At 43.9% G+C, this 16,491-nt stretch overlaps 1 protein-coding gene across 1 annotated transcript in view; it reads right to left on the bottom strand.

Annotated features, from left to right (window-relative positions):
• Positions 1 to 16,491, bottom strand: part of LOC114619069 (scm-like with four MBT domains protein 2) — a 49,115-nt gene that overhangs the window by 31,291 nt on the left and 1,333 nt on the right. Inside the window, exons 2-3 of the mRNA XM_028764943.1 lie at positions 11,029 to 11,123; positions 8,541 to 8,781 (exon numbers count right to left, since the gene is read on the bottom strand). Of these exons, the coding sequence (XP_028620776.1) occupies positions 8,541 to 8,781; positions 11,029 to 11,123 (336 nt within the window). The remainder of the gene's footprint in view (positions 1 to 8,540; positions 8,782 to 11,028; positions 11,124 to 16,491) is intronic.

Raw genomic sequence — 16,491 nt, 5'->3', positions numbered from 1 at the left:
GAAGGGAAGGGAAGGGAAGGGAAGGGAAGGGAAGGGAAGGGAAGAGAAAGAGAAAGAAAATCTTGGCATGATGCTATGCACCTATAATCCCAGCACTAGGGAGAGAGACAGGTAGATCCCCAGGATTCACTGACCATCCAGCCTAGGCGAAATCAACTAGCTTCTGACCAGTGAGAGACCCTGTCTCAAAAACCAAGGTGGCCTTTGGCTGAAAAATGACACTTAAGGTTGACCTGTGGCCTCCTCATTGATATACACACATAAGCAGGGCATGCCTGCACACATGCACACTCTATATGTTTTCTGCTTTTAATTAAAAACTATATTACAAACATAAAATTCCTGATTGATTTTCACTGCACCAGACAATGATGAAGAGATAAAGGTACATAGTAACTGTCAAGAGACAATACACACACCAAACATAAGAGGAAAGATTAGCTGGGCATAGTGACCCATGCCTGTGATCCCAGGACTCAGAAGGTTGAGATAGGGGGATCATGAGATTTAGACTGTATCAAAAACCACAGCAGTCCCTTGGTGCACAAAGAATATTGAATCTGGGACTCTATGAATCTCTGGGTGCTCGGTCCTTACGTAAAATCATGTGGAACTTATGCCCAGCCTACATATGTGCTTTACCGTCATCTCTGCACTGCTTACAATACCTAATGCAATACAATGTACTCAGACGATGTAAGTAGACGGTGTAGCGTACTGTTCAGAAACCAATAACAAAAGTCTGTACCTGCTCAGAACACACGCACATTTTTTGTTTTAATATTTTCAATCTTTGTGGTTTGTTGAATCTGCAGATTCACTGTTCACTCATAAACGTTTCTGCTTTGCATAAGAACCATCGAACCTGCCTCCACTCCTTTGGTCTCTGCTGTTTTACCTCCTGTAAGGTCCTCTTTCTATCAGAGTTCTTCCTAAGATCTCACTCACTGCACTCCTTGAATTTTTATATCTGAGACTTTACTTTCATCTTGAGACAAGTTCTCATGTAGCCCAGGCTGAACTCAAACTGGCCACGTAGCCAAGGCTATCCTTGAACTCCAGGCCTTCCTGCCTCCACCACCTTCCTAAGCATTGGCATTACAGGTATGTGCCACCATGCCATGTTAAACAGGACGTTTCCGAACTGACAAACCTTGTGGTTGCTGGCCCAACAGGGTATGTGACATTAATGGCTGTGATTGTTCGCGTTTGACAGATCTGAGGCCACATGCCTTGAGACTGCACAAAGGCATCTGCAATTTTCTTGGTTCCAGGCCTGATGCTCAGGCACACAGACTAAGTAAGCATCTAAGACACACCAGGCAAAAGAAAAGACCCGGGGAACAGATGACCATCTAGAGAGGTGGCTGCCGAAGGCAATCACTGCCCTGTAGAGTGGAGACTTTACTATCTAAATATCTCTCTATTTTTCCAGAGGGCCCAAAGATTTACGTTTTTAATGATGCTGTTTGGAACAAAACATATAGACGTGCAAACACACAGAGAGACAGAGACAGAGAGATGGAGAGACAGAGACAGAGAGAATTTGTGTATCATATACATATACGCTCATGCTGCTATGGCACAAGTCTACACATATGCTATACATCTGCTCAAAAGGGCTTCCAAATCACTGCGAAGGCCTACTGCGAGCCCGGCCCACACAGAAGGACAGGGCAGTTTCTTCCTTTCGCACACCATTCTGAAAACCTAACTTCGGAGCCAGGCATGGTGGCATATACCTGTAATCTCAACGCCTAGAGGAGGCTGAGGCGGGAAGACTGCCCTGAATTCAAGGCAAACATGAGCTACAGAGTAAGGTTCAGGCAAGCCCAGGCTAGAGTGTAAGCCTATAACATTGAAAAACTAGAAAAAGTGACTTTGACCAAAGGATTTCTTTTTATAAATACAACTCCAGTTAACTCATTTACTCTCGTATTTATCAAATACTCTCTCTCTTCTCCATACTGGCATTGCTTTATCCTCTGTACATCAAAATCTCTAATAGTGAGTGCTCCTCTGTGTCTCTCGACTCCAATGTTCAGTTAGAGAAAAGACTGACCCAACCAGGCACGGTAGGAAAAATCTGGAATTCTAGCCCTCGGGAGGCTGATGGTAGAGATTGTGGGCTTGAGACCACACCTTATCACTAAGTTTTGTTAATTAACAAGATCTCCAAAGGAAAAAGGTGAGTTAGGTCCCATTAATATTACAAAAATTTCATTTTGAAACTTGAAGTATTTAAAATGAATAGTCTCTGGCTGGGGAGATGGCTCAGTGGTTAAATGCTTCCTAGAGTTCAGATCTCCAGAACCTACGTAACTATCATGTTCTCATGGAAACCTGGCCTTGGAGTGCAGAGACAGGGGATGCTCAGACAGTAGCCATATTAAGAAGCTCTGGGTTTGCGTGAGGGAGTCAGCCTCATTGAATAAGGCAGAAGTGTGATGGAAGGTGATTCACAACATTACCTTCAGGCCTCTGTGTGAACAGGCACAAACATGCACATGTGTGTCATACATATGCACAACACTATACACACATATAGAGAGACACACAAATGGAATAAGAAAAAAAAACTAAACTAAAAAAGGATAGTCTTATAAAACATCAAATCCTTTTTCACAGTCATGGTTAAACAGTGGCTGTAGACAGGTGAGTCCTTGTGTACTACCTGGCAGCAACCCCTCCCTTACAATCTTCTAGAGCCCTCGCTGCACTGGAGAATTTGGCAGATCTACTACCCACATAACATAAGGCGGTCTTCACACTTTTTCCTCACACTTCATGAATAAACATTCCTTCATTCAAATAAGTTATATATATTAACTAACTCCGGTAATGGTGATTCCACTTTGAAATGGTAAATACAGTCATTCTGGCGAGCCTTTGGGCGTTTGCAATTCAAATTACAGAAATTTTAATAATGGCGAAAATAAAAATTAGTGGCAGGATCCTAAGGCACCGTAATTTCAACACTCGTATTGCAGCAGCCGAAAGCACACATAAATATTTGCCCATTTAGAAGTCGAGGGCTTTTATTGTCCTGCATCTTCACAAATATTCACCTGCAATCTCACGCGGGAGCATCCCTCAAAGAATTCAATAGGCGTCATTCAGAGCGTCAGAGCGCCAAAGCTCCTGGGCCCCTGACATGAAGAGGTAATGTTGCTACTTCTGAATACATAACAATGAAAACAGTCATTGGATTAAATGATTTCCGTACATTATCACCATAAACAATAATTATTTGGCAGCTGCCCTTTGCGAGCGTGGTGCACACTTATGAATAAATCAAGCCTTATTGATTTACTAAGCCAAAACGCTTTCCACTTGGCTCTGCTAATAGGAGCTCTAATCCCTGGCTGCACTTAGTGAGGCTTTAATGTAGTACGTCTCGTAATACTTTTAATATGAAAGATTAGCGTTGGTTAGCCCCGGAGCAGAAATACTGCACTCTCAACGGCCAATTGGCCACTGACTCAGTTTTCTCTGAGTATGTCCTTGTTAATGGCATCCTCTGACTACCGATGGGAATCACACCATACTAACGTGAACTGGGAACGTGGCTGTGCAGCTCTTCCTTCTCCCTGACATTTCACATATTTATGAAGACCTGTATTAGTTCAAAGATATAGAGTTAAAACAGCGAGGCAAGAAAACTTAGTACTGCAACGAGGTCTTTGTGCCCCATCAAACTGGTATCTAAAGTAATAAAATCTGGGTTTGGGGATGGAGTGCTTAATCAGCATGCACAATGCCCTGGCTTCAGTCACTATCACCCCATAAAAACCCTGTATCAATCAATCAGTCAGTCAGTCAGTCAGTCAGTCAATCAAATTGCTCCTTTTTCCATGAAGTGACCACAAAGGCAGGACAACAACTTCAGCTAATCCAAAGATCTTGAACTCAGACACTTCAGCCTGAGGGGAGACCCCGTTTATGTGCCCCCACAGAAGAGTAGGCAAAAGCCCACATACTCCAAGCTGTCAATAATCGTTTGTTCCCTGACCACTCAGTGGGAAACTGGAATGTCTTAGCTATCTAGATTGAAAAGGGAACTAGACTCTAATTGTTGATTAATGGACATTCTACCAAAGCAATTGCAATCATGTTCCATCCTAGATAATATAATGTGGTCAGTTTCTAACTGTAACACGCCACAACTCAAGGAGTCTCCACTGAGGGACTATCTAGGTCACGTTGGTCTGTAAACATGTCTTTGGTAAACTATCTTGATGTTAGCTGGGCAGTGGTGTCGCACGCTTTTAATCCCAGCACTTGGGAAGCAGAGACAGGCAGATTTCTGAGTTCGAGGCCAGCCTGGTCTACAGAGTGAGTTCCAGGACAGCCAGAACTACACAGAGAAACCCTGTCTCGAAAAACAAACAAACAAACAAAAACTATCTTAATGTTAATTGAAGTAGGAAGACCCAACCCTGACTGCAGGAGGTGCCATTTCACTAGAAAGACCTTGGATCGTGCCAGAGTAACGGAAGCAAGCACGGATGCATTAACTCTCGTTGCCCTTAACTGTGATGGACCCCAGCTGGATAGTGTGGGAGGACCAGAAGCAGGCAAAGTTGCATTCACTTTCTCGATGCTCTTCTCTGAGGATGTAATGTTTCAAGTTCCTGCCTTGACTTCGCCATCATAATGGACTGTAGCTTGGAATTGTGAACCAACTAAACCCATTCTTCTCTAAGTTGCTTTCGTTAGGACATTTCGTCACCACAGCAATAAAAAGAGTCCATGCCACTGTCCAACAGGCACACAGACATTTTGTTCCTGTGCTATTCAGAGATTCCTAGGCCGACATGCATAGACCCTAATTCTAAAATATACTCCATATCTCATGCATAAAATAGGGAGATAAGCAGCCACACTTTTCTGTTCTCCTTTCATTTGGACCACAAACACAAGAAGGTTGGGGCAGTCAACTCTCTGAGATTGCATTATAGAAGCCCTCATTTCAAAGATGGACCTGCTGAGGAGGGCTGAGGGGGCTCACCTACGTAACTAAGTCAATGGCGATGCTCCTAAGAACTCAGATCTCTATTCTGACAGCAGTGTCCCTTACATTACTTTGATTCCTGAGATTTGTAAGAAGCCTCAGTTGGGCTGGAGCAAGAGCTTGGTCAGTAAAGTTCTTGCTTTGCAAGCTCAACAACATAAGCCAGGTCTCCAGAAGCCAGGCTGACAGTATTAGCTTGCAATCCCAGTGCTGGTAAGGCAGAGAAAGACAGATCCTCAGGGCTCCCTAGCCAGCCATTCCAGACTAATTGGAGAGCTAAAGGCCAATTAGAGACTCTGCCTGATTAAAACAACAATAACAACAACAACGAAATGGTAGACCTATGGAAAGAGAGACAAACTTGTCCTCTGGTCTACACACCATACACACACACACCACACACTCAAGTGCTCTAGTGTCTGTGCTTGTGCACACCTCCCATCACCATGGAGCTTCCCAGACAGAAACATAAGGTCATGGGTTGCTATTTCATATTTTTCAATGCCTTTTAAATTCAGCCACAACAAAGATAAAGACTATCCGGGCACAGTTGCAATATTTATAGCATTAACTCGCTAAGAAAACCATACAACAAAAATCCCCATTCAAAACACAGATCCCCCCTAGTCCCTGTAGAACAACCATTGCCTCTGGTTATGAAGCAATAATTATCCCTCCCCACAGAAATCAATAAAAGCTCTTGCCCCATGAACCTGCTATTTCCCGACTTTGTTCTCTGAACTAAAGATTCCCAAGTCATATTGATTACATAGTAAATTTTTTTTAAGTTCTTTACAAGACGGCTCTGAAGAAATCCTCAAGCTGACATCACCACTGTTGTTTGAAAAGACTTCTCATCTTTCCTTCACATTAATGGTCACCCTCTTTCTAGGGTTTTCTCGTTTTTCATTTTCATCTTGTCATTTTAAGGGTGTCTTTGTCTTGGTTAATAGCACAGAGTCTGCAGGATACAAATTTGATGGTGTTTCTGAGACTTTGACAACTGCCATATTTTTCTTCCAAGTGAGGAGGGAGAGCTGATGAATGAACTGTGCCTGTCTCTCCAGGGACAGCGGGGAGCATCCCAAAAGCACCTAGGAGCTCTTAGAGCTTTAACATCATCAGAACTCTGTGCAAGAGTCACACAGCAGCTGGTTTAAAGGGCAACCAGCAGGCTGGGGAGTTGGGCAAAATGGCCCAGTGGGTAAAGGTGCCTGCTGCCAAAACTGGGACCCTCCTAGGAGAGAATGGACTCCTGTATCTCCTGTATGCTGTCCTCTGACCTTACACACACATACATGTGTGCACTCACACACACATACACACAAATAACAATATTTAATGTGAATCTTTAAAATGTAGATTGGGAGTTATAGACGGTAAAATGGGAAACAATTTAGGGGTGTTTTTTAAAAAAACAACACCCACACCTCAATAGTGACATTGCACAACCTTGTGAATAAGATTAAAGTCATCAAACTTAGAGGGATGACTTTTATAATACATGAATTATGTTTAAAATTATACAGGGCCACAGGCAGAGCTCAGTAGTATTGCGTTTGCTTAGTAATCTCAAAGTCCTTGCAACATTAATTCATTAATAAATTGCATTACATTAAACATACTGCTGCTACTGATGTGAGCACCACTAAGGTCCCAGTGGCCTTGTTTGTGAGCACAGATCAGTTCTGACCTCAGAGACCAGTGGGAGAAGAGGAGGAGGAAGGAGGCAAGTTGATCCCGGCAGGACAGAAGAGACACAAAGATCTAAAAGGATGCCTTCGCTCTCTTTCTTCTGAGACAATGAGAGGTCACGATGTCAACTAAGGCCAAGGCAATGGATTGAACCCTGACAAATGTCACACAAAGGCAACTCCTGAGCTTAGGCCAATTTTATGACCCCTTTTTAGCAAGTCATCAATTATGCATAACAAAGGGAGGAAATAAAAGCCACTGAGTGTTCTCCACAACCAGAAATATTATATCAGGAGCGTGTGGGAGGAGCAAAAGAAAGAGGAGAGGGGAGAGGAGGGAGAGGAAAAGAGAGGAGCAGAGGAAGAGAGAGGAAAGAAGAAAAACAGGGAGAGGGGAAAGAGAGAGTGACCAGAGAGAGGGAGAGAGTTGGGGGAGGAGGAAGGAGAGGGAAAAGGAAATAGATTATGCCAAAGGAAGAGCAGACAGCTGTGTACGGAGATCACGGAATATCCTTGAGAGACTGGAGCAAAGCTGACAGGTACCACTGATGCTTTAATCTTACAATATGATCAGAGTCGGATATTTGGTTGAACTCAGTTCTAACAGACCCGAGGAGCTTCCTCACAGCCTTCTTCTCCAGCAGGAGCTCTCAACAGAAGCACTTCAGGCAGGATGAACCTGATAATACTTAATTGTGAAGATGCCCTGTGCCTTGGAGTGTCAGGAGTACCTCTGGTTTGGTCTTTCTAAGTATTGGTAGCATCTCTCTCCCATCAGACACAAAAGTACTCCCAGTCATTGCCAGATGTCTGCAGGGTGGGAGTGGGGGTAAGAGGCCTCTCCCAATCAGGAACCATTGTTTTGTGGCAACTAAACTGACCTTATGCCTACATGAGTGTGGACCACTGCTTTAAGTGATGTCAGTTCTCATTGGCTTTGCTGTCTCCTTGTTTCATAGCCCCAGTTTCCCCATAGCAAGGAAGAACAAAAACTAAGTGCAGGGCTCGGGATGTGGCTCAGCTGGTAGAGTGTTTGCTAGGGTATGCAGAAGCCTGCATATACAGGGTGTGGTGGCAAGTGTCTGAAATCCTAGCACTGAGAAAGTAGAGGCAGGAGTATCAGACGTTCAGAGACATCAGTCTGCTCCACACAAGACCTTGTTGTAAGCGAGGGAGGGGAAGAGAAAAGAAAGCGACCAAGCAAACTTAGAAAAGAAGGCTGTGCAGGAGGGCTAGAGAAGAGGCTCTGCGGTTAGGGGCGTGTGCTGCTATAGTCCAGGGCCTAAGTTCAGTTCCCAGCACCCATGTCAGATGGCCCAGAACTCAACCACCTGTAACTCCAGATCCAATGACCTCTTCTGGGCTCCTGAGCTCACAGGTGCTCAGCTACATGCAGTAGCACATACATACATACATATAATTAAAAACAAATTAAGTTCAAACAAAGAAGTCTGTTCAAACTGTCAATTCTCTAAAATGATGGAGAAGTAAAAGCAACACATCTAATCCCCAAAGAGGAAACTCTCTCCTCTTTCCTCTCTCCTTACCATCCAAAGACAAGCTTCAAACTGGCCTTGAACACTTTTTCCTCCTGTTTGACCAAACTGGCTAAAGATCAAAACCATTCTTGGTAAACAAAACTCCACCTACCACCCACCCCACAGCATCCTCTAGATGATTATGCCCCAGACGTTTTAAAGAACTAAGAAACGGTTGCACTAAACCCACTCAGGGTTTTATAGAAGGGCCCTTCTGCCCCTGTGGCAAGCAAGGGATTAGGCATAACGAAGAAAAACCTCTTGGATATGAAAGCCTTTGACATGCGAGCTCACCATCCGGGGGCCTCAACACCTTGTTGTTCTGAGTACACCACCCCACGGGGTGCAGATCCGCTATGATCACATCACACCAGAAGTCAGCCCTTCGGTCCTCCCCGTAACCACAGTAGCGCAGGAGCAGCAGCTGCCCACAGGTGGTGATGATGGTGGCCACCCAGTAAGTGTCTGGATTGTTCTTATTGGCCACCTCCAACTTCATTCCTGGCTGGAAGTTACTCTGAATGCTGATCTCCACCTTGAGACACCAGAAACACAGGAAAACCATGATCAGACTAGTCACAAGCCTCAAAAGATTTTTAAGAACTACTTATGCACAAAGCACTTTCAAACATAATCCCTGCTGCCTTAAAAGAGGCATATATTGAAGACAGAAACAACGTGAGCCTCTAAGGAGAGGCTAAATACTCGGGAAGCCACACCCATTAAATTCAGCACTTTGAAACTAATGATATTAAAAACATGAGTGATCAGGAATGGTGGTACACACCAGTCATCCCAGCACCCTAGAGGCTACCATAAAAACTCCACATATTTACATCAATCTGGGATACACAACTAGATATGGTCTCGAAACACCACAAAGTAAATAAGGGCTGAAAACGTCACTCAGTTGGTAGGGTGCTTGCCAATTGTGCAGGAAGTCCTAGGGCTTAACCCCCAGCACTGCATCATATAAAAAAAAAAAAAAGAGGCAGGTAGAAACCAGAGAATCAAGTCAAGGTCATCCTTGGCTATACAGTTTGAGACTAGCCTAGACCACATTAAACGCTGTATTTAAATGTGATGATGATGGTGATGATGATGTAAAAGCTAGTGATTCCAAAGACCTTGAATTTAACAAAGAGAGTATCTCAATTAGAGCCACACAGTCTTCCGCGTATATAGCTCAACTGTTCAGAGTGCCAGCAGCTACTGCCAGGACAAAAATCAAAAGAAACAAAAGCAGCATCCCCAAGTCAATGGATGTGAGGTCTACCATAAGGGAACCCTCAAAGAAAGCAAGCAGACCATTAAGTAGTCATCTGTGAAATGGCTACTGTTTTTCTGAATCTTTTACACAGGCCTGGGGACAGTCTGCATCTGGAAGGCTAGCCGCCTGCATCCTCCTTCAGGAATACAGAGGTCCTGAGAGAGGACCGCCTGTTTGCCGAAGCCTTCACCATTTGGTGGCATCTACTTCAGCTGAAAAGGAGGTGTAAGAAGTGACTAGTCAGAGACTTCTGGAGGTGACCCCTTACCGAAGATATGAGCTCACTGTACAGTGAGAAGGGGGGAAGCTGTCAATCAGTCTTTCCTTCCCAGACTGCCCTATGGAAATCACCAGGTCTCTGCAGGGCCATGATCCTTGCTGTCTAAGCCAGAGAGGAGTCTACCTTTGTTGTGCTTTAAAACATGGCCTCTGGTTTCACTACGTGGCACAAACATGTTCAGAATAAACTACAGTCTGAGGGGTACAGAGAAGGAAAGGAGGGTACACCCTTACAAATTCAAGAAGGTCTTAAATGTTCCTTTAAAGGGACATGTCGCTTCCAAGTAGAAATTAATGTGGCTGTCTTAGTTCAGCTGAAGAGTGAAAACGAACCCTAAAGGAGGTTGAGTTGCCGAGGGGGTAGCCCAGTGGAAAAACAGATCTCTTGAAAATAAACTTTAATTTACTAAAACAATAGTCACACATATGACCTTGGGTGTGGGGACAGCATCTTTCCCAACTAAGAGCTCATAACTAAGACAAATCTGGCAAGAACCCTGTTCGTCTCTCCTAGGGTTTGCCTGCTGGTGCACATGCTAGCTGAATAATACAAACAGGTACTATGAAGGAGAATGATCTTTGTGAGACCTACATGTTCAGGCTGTGTCCTGATCCCTGATTTATGTCTCCTCTAAAACCCACAGAACTCTAATGTGGCTTTGCAAAATCATAACTGTTTGTTTGTTTGTTTGTTTGTTTGTTTGTTTTAACAAAGCCTCCTGTGACTCAGGCTAACCTTAAGATCGCTAAAAAGCCTGAAATTAAACTGCTAATCCTCCTGCCTCTGCCTTCCCTGTGCTGGAGTTATTCAGATGCACCACAACACCAAGTTTTAGCCAATGCTGGGGATCAAATCCAGGGTTTCGAGCACGATAGGAAAGCATTCTATCAACTGAGCCCAGTCCTCAGCCCCAAATACCACATTATAAAAATATACAGTCATTACACCTACTAAGAAGGCGTTAATGTAACATCTTGCCTAACTCGCTGGCTTTTAATTAGAATCAAGCTGTGTCCTATTTCATGTGCCCCTATCTGAGAAAACCAAACTCCCCCCACCCCACTCTACCTCACCCCTCCACCGCCACCCCCATCTCACCTTCTTCCTACAAAATCTTAGCTGAGTTTCTGCTTCTCTTTTCACTCTTCTCTTCTGACTGGTTCTGGGGTTTCACCCAGCAGATCCTTATCCCTCCCTCCCACAGACCAGAAGGGTCATGCTGCTCAACCTACATGTCTGAAGCATACGTGTGGCACTGCTCTGGCACCTGTCTCTTCCAAATAGTCTCCCCAGCTGAAGTCATTATCCTCCAGGCTGGAATCATCCTCTGTGGAAACACAAAACAAAGCAAGAATATAAACACTAGGGTAACACGTGAGACACGAGCTGACTCAGCGGCTTCACAGGATATAGTTGAACTCTCTGAAGAACTTCAGCTTGCTGTTGAAGAAATATTGAGTTAAGGAGAGGGGGACGAGGAGCTGGAGAGAGAAGCTCCTTTGGTAAATTGCTTGCTGTCCAAGGATGAGAACCTGAGTTCAGATATCCAGAAAGCATATAAAAAGTCATGATGGGTAACGTTGTGTGTGTGTGTGTGTGTGTGTGTGTGTGTGTGTGTGTGTGTGTGTGTAATCAAAGGGAAGCTGAGACAGGAGGATCCCTGGTACTCACTATCCATCCAGTCTAGCTAAATCAGTGAGCTCCAGATTAAGTGAGAGTCTGCCAAAACAAAGACGAAAAGTGGAGACCGATTGGTTAAGGAAGATACCCTTGATGTCAGGCATATAGAGAAAAAGAAATAGCAGAAGAAACAATACTTTGATGGCTTGTCAAAAGTAAAAGCGGTATTTGTGCTTTGAATCAAATGAGTAAGAGTTGTCTTAAGGCTAACTAGCTGACATTCATGGATTAACCTAACATCAGCCATGGTAGACATCACCGTGTGAGAAGGCTACACGAAGTGCAAAGAGACACTTCCAGCCCCAAGCACGGGCCAAGTTATATACAGGCACCAAACTACCTTCGCACTGAGGCTGGAGACTGAAAACTAACAGAGTTTTATAAAACTGTGACTTCAGTAACATTTTAAGAAAAATACATTGGGCTGGAAAGAGGGCTCAGTAGTTAAGACTGCTTGCTGCCCTCACAGACGGCCTGAGTTTGGCTCCCAGCAACCACCTGTAATTCCAGCTCCAAGGGATCCACCTTCCTCTTCTGGCTCCAGACTCACATGCACACAATAACCGGCAGATACGTGCGTACACACATGCACACACATATACATGCATACACACACATGCACGCGCACACACATATACTCACACACATACATTCTCACACAAACATGCATACACACACACACACACACACACACACACACACACACTGTAAGGAGTATTGCAGAAAGATCACTTGAATAAACTGAGGTCTCCCTGCAAGTTACTGACAGAACGTACCAGCTGCCTGACACCCTTAATGTGATCCCTAGTGACATGTCTACCCCATGCAGAGCCCTGTCTCCTGCCATAAAAGAGTTCTCAAAGCCTCTCACACCAACAGAAGCTGACAGATTATGTGCTCCTCAAATCTCAAGGGAAAGGACACACACAACCAAATGTACATAACGTTTCTCAAGATTATTTTATAATCAGAAAACGCTAATATTACCTTTTAAAATATTCTCACTAACTGGCCATTTAGCCCAAACAGGCCTCAAATATGTGATCTTCCTGCCTCAGCATCCCAAGAAGCTGTGTACCACAAGGCCCAGCTAAAAGAAGCTCATGGAAGAGGATGACCTTAAATGTTGCTATTCACATTGAGGTTTGTTACAGCTGCTCTTGAGTGTATGCCAATAAAGATGCTTAAAACCAAAATCCCAAGGGAACACAGCCATGCTTTCAAAAAAGTGTCTAGGTCCTGAGATCCAACCTAAGCTAGGAAGATATGAGATCTGGAGGATCTAAGACACCGAAGCAAACGAGTCATTCTGGCCTACTACAGAAACACTTCATAAAAATAAGCTGCATGCCAGACCCAGAGTGAGATTAAATAACACAAAAATTGTATGTCCAACATTGGGAACTCTAGCCACGCTGTTGGAACAATAAAGCTATATACAAAACTTAGGTTTACTCATAACACAGCCTGTTAAAATTTGCCACGTACAATCCCTCCTCGGGCCTGTGTGCCCAAACAGTTGATTCTCTAAAGGCACGTTCAATGAGCAATCGGTAAACACACGCGATGTTTATGAGGAGAGATCTCATAAAGCAAGAGAAAATATTTACAGCTGATCCATAAACCTCTTAAACCCACAAACATTTTATCAAGGAAACTCTGACAACTCCCGCATCATAAATGGTCAAGGGGGAGGCATTTCCCATGATGTCATGAAAACCCACTATGAAAAGCTACTATGAACACTTCACACCTTACAAAGAAAGCAGGCGTGTTCATTAAACAGCAGTTCAGCTTGGTTTGGTTTTAACAGAAAGCTATCTGTGGGACCAGAATATTCCAGAATAAACATAAATAGAATGTCTTATGAAAAGCCGGAGCACAAGTGACTTCAAATAAAAATATAATAAACAAGTGGCCCATACATCTTTTTTCTTAATAAAAGCCGGGGATCAGCTCACTTTACAATCTGAAGGGAGCCTGGCTTTGCAAGGCTGGATATTAAAGCCTGCCTGTAACTGTTACAATACAGGGCTCCAGAAACTGGCAGATTCCCCATGAACAAAATCTTGAAGAGGACAATCTCTCACATGTTAAGTAATTTTTTAAACGTGAAAAGAGATAGGAAGAAGGTTTTAAATCATCTTTAGATAACGGTAGCTCCTCCCACCACTGGCAGAGGAAAACAGGGCAGTTGTGAACAGTACTCTAAATAACCCAGAAAGGAGCTACAGCTGCTAGTCCACCCTGGATCTGAGCACACAACTGCAGCCTCAAGTTCAAAACACGGGTAGGGGGTGAGGGTGTGTATGTGGGTGTGCAAATATTGACCCACAAGAACTAGTTCTCACAATGAAGAGTAAGCCCTGAACTTTTTTCTAAGTGTGTTGACCCATGCTCTCCCAAATAAAAGAGGCCTGGCTGTCTGGATGATATATTCTCAGGGAGTGCCAGGCACAGCACCACGGTGACTAAGACAGGAGAATTAATACATTCAAGTCTAACCTGGGAAAGCCATAATCACATAAAGAATTCTTAACCCATAGACAGGATCCACAATATATATGGAGAGAAATATGTTTAATAAACATTCTTTGTGTGTGCACATTATAAGTGTGTTCATGTATGTGAGGATGTCTGCGACTGTGTGCATGCAGGTGCCAAGGGTCACTCATCAGGAGCCAGTCGGTCAGCAAGTCTGAAGATCTCCGCATTTCTGCCTCCCTAGCACTAGGGTGACAAGTGTACTTTCTTCACAAGGGTTCTGGGGATCAAACTCAGGTCCTCAGAGATTAAAGTCAAGGACTTTATTGACTGAGCTACCTCTCTAGCCCTATATTATTATTATTATTATTATTATTATTATTATTATTATTATTTATTTGTAAGACTAAAGTTTACACGTTCAGCTTTCTTCTGTTTCCTAGGCTGCATGTGGTCCAAATGAGAAACTACACTGAGCAGGCTTGCACATATACCCTGTCTCAGAAACCATTTGATTACAGTAGCCCCACATTCTGCTCCCTTTCATTCTGATGGAAGACACACAGAAGTCCAGCCATCCAATTTCAGTGGGCTCATTCCTGCATGCCTTGGGGTACTGTGGGATGCTCTGCCCGCTGGGGAGACCTGTGGTTCCTCTTTGTTTAGCTGTACTTAGCTCAGGAACACACTCTCTTTGTTTCTAGGGGGAAGTGTCCCTTAGTCTTATTTCAAGAACAGGACTCTCACGTTTGAGTTCCCGATCCCAGCTAAAATCTGAGCTCTCCTAAACAAAAGCCAAAAGAAAGAAAGAGGAAAAAAAAAACCTACCAGTGAACTCAGGTTAGTCTCAGCTGGGATAGATTCCATGAAAGAATCATCCTTGCAAGGCACTAAATCAGCCCACGGACAGAGTGGGCAGAAAAAAAAAAAGCAAAGGGAAACACACTGAAGCCACCAGACTAGTTTACTGTCCCCTGATCATCAGGCAAAATTGTTTTCTCAGAGAGCACTGTAGAGGCTGACTTGTGTTCTCTCTCTCTCTCCTCTGTCCCTCTCCACAGCCCCCTCTCTCCCTCTGAACCTTGGGCCTCACATATCTCACACAAGCTAAACAACTGCCCTACCAGCGAGCTATATATTCCAGCCCTGTTTATACATCTCAGCTGGCAAACCCTCAGCATAATCTTGTCCTCTGTAACCCAGGCTGGCTTCAAGCTCATGATCTCCCTGTCTCAACCCCTCGAGCAGTTAGCATTATGGCTAATGAGATACCATCATGTGTCTGTAACATAACAGAGGGAGAAGGGCTGGGAGAAAGAAGAAAAAGGGAATCTGAATTGTGCAGGGAGGCGGGGTCAGGATTAATGACATGGGTGTCCCACTTCAGTACAGGTGCTTCCAACACACCACACCACAGCAACCTAACCTTGGCATCCAGTTTCCTCATCTTTAAGATATGTTATCTGCTGTACGGTTCAAACCTAGGTGTGATTTAGAGGATAAATTGCTCTTTTTAGTCTATAGCTTTAGACTCACTTTTAAAATCTGAGGCACTATGTTGCACCCATGAACTCCTGGCATCATGTGCTCATCCACACAAGACCACACCAGTCAACATCCAATATCCAACACACCAAGGAAGGATACATAGACCCACCCCACCCATAGTTGAGGAGCTACAGGCAGTAGATGGCTATTTGTTTGTTTCCGGGACAAGCCCCCTGATAGCTTCCCCATGTCCAAGAAGTCAGGTCTTTCATAAAGTATAAATAAGCAACACTTAATGGGCCTCGATAGACTATATAAGTATACCAACAATAATTATGGAGAAAGCAGACATAAACTTGAGAGAGGCAATGGGGGGGGGGGACACAGAACATGCTAGAGATGGAGGTATGATGAAAATCCATTGTACTCATGTATAAAATTCATACACACAAAACTTCAATTCAATCTACAGAAATGGTAGCACTATCAAAGCCTCCTTATCTCAAAGACATAATGAAATACTAAGAAACAGGGACACGTAAGCCTTCAGCTCAATGAGAAAGACTTGGGTCAGAGGCTGCAAAATACCAACATAATTTAGAATTACTTAGAAATCTTAGTGTTAAAGATCAGAGCATCGTGCATGATTTAAGCCATCCACTACTCGAAAGGAAAGTACAAACCACGAATGAGCATCTACGATGCTCGTTCAGTCTGGAATCCCCCAGACTCTGACATCATCCTGAAGAATTTGTCAGTAAGAATAATTTCCTGACAGTAGATTATCCGTAATGAGCTTCAGAATCTACTTACGCTAAGGAGAAATATGGCAGCTGCGTGAAAATGAAAACTTATCATTGAAAGTGACACAGCCCCAGAACAGCGATGTGTGCAAAGGATGCGCTATAAAAATCCAGGCAATGGCCAGGAACTTCCAAACTGTGAGAGTGTAAGACTACTTCACTCCGCAGACACACACACACACACACACACACACACACACAAACTACAGGTAGGACAACTAGAGCAGTGCCTTCCTAGCA

This window comes from Grammomys surdaster, unplaced genomic scaffold (assembly GCF_004785775.1).
Source record: "Grammomys surdaster isolate TR1022 unplaced genomic scaffold, NIH_TR_1.0 146, whole genome shotgun sequence".
In the NCBI taxonomy this organism is placed as follows: Eukaryota; Metazoa; Chordata; class Mammalia; order Rodentia; family Muridae; genus Grammomys; species Grammomys surdaster.
Note: the sequence above shows the minus strand (reverse complement) of the source record. Positions and strands in the feature narration are given on the sequence as shown.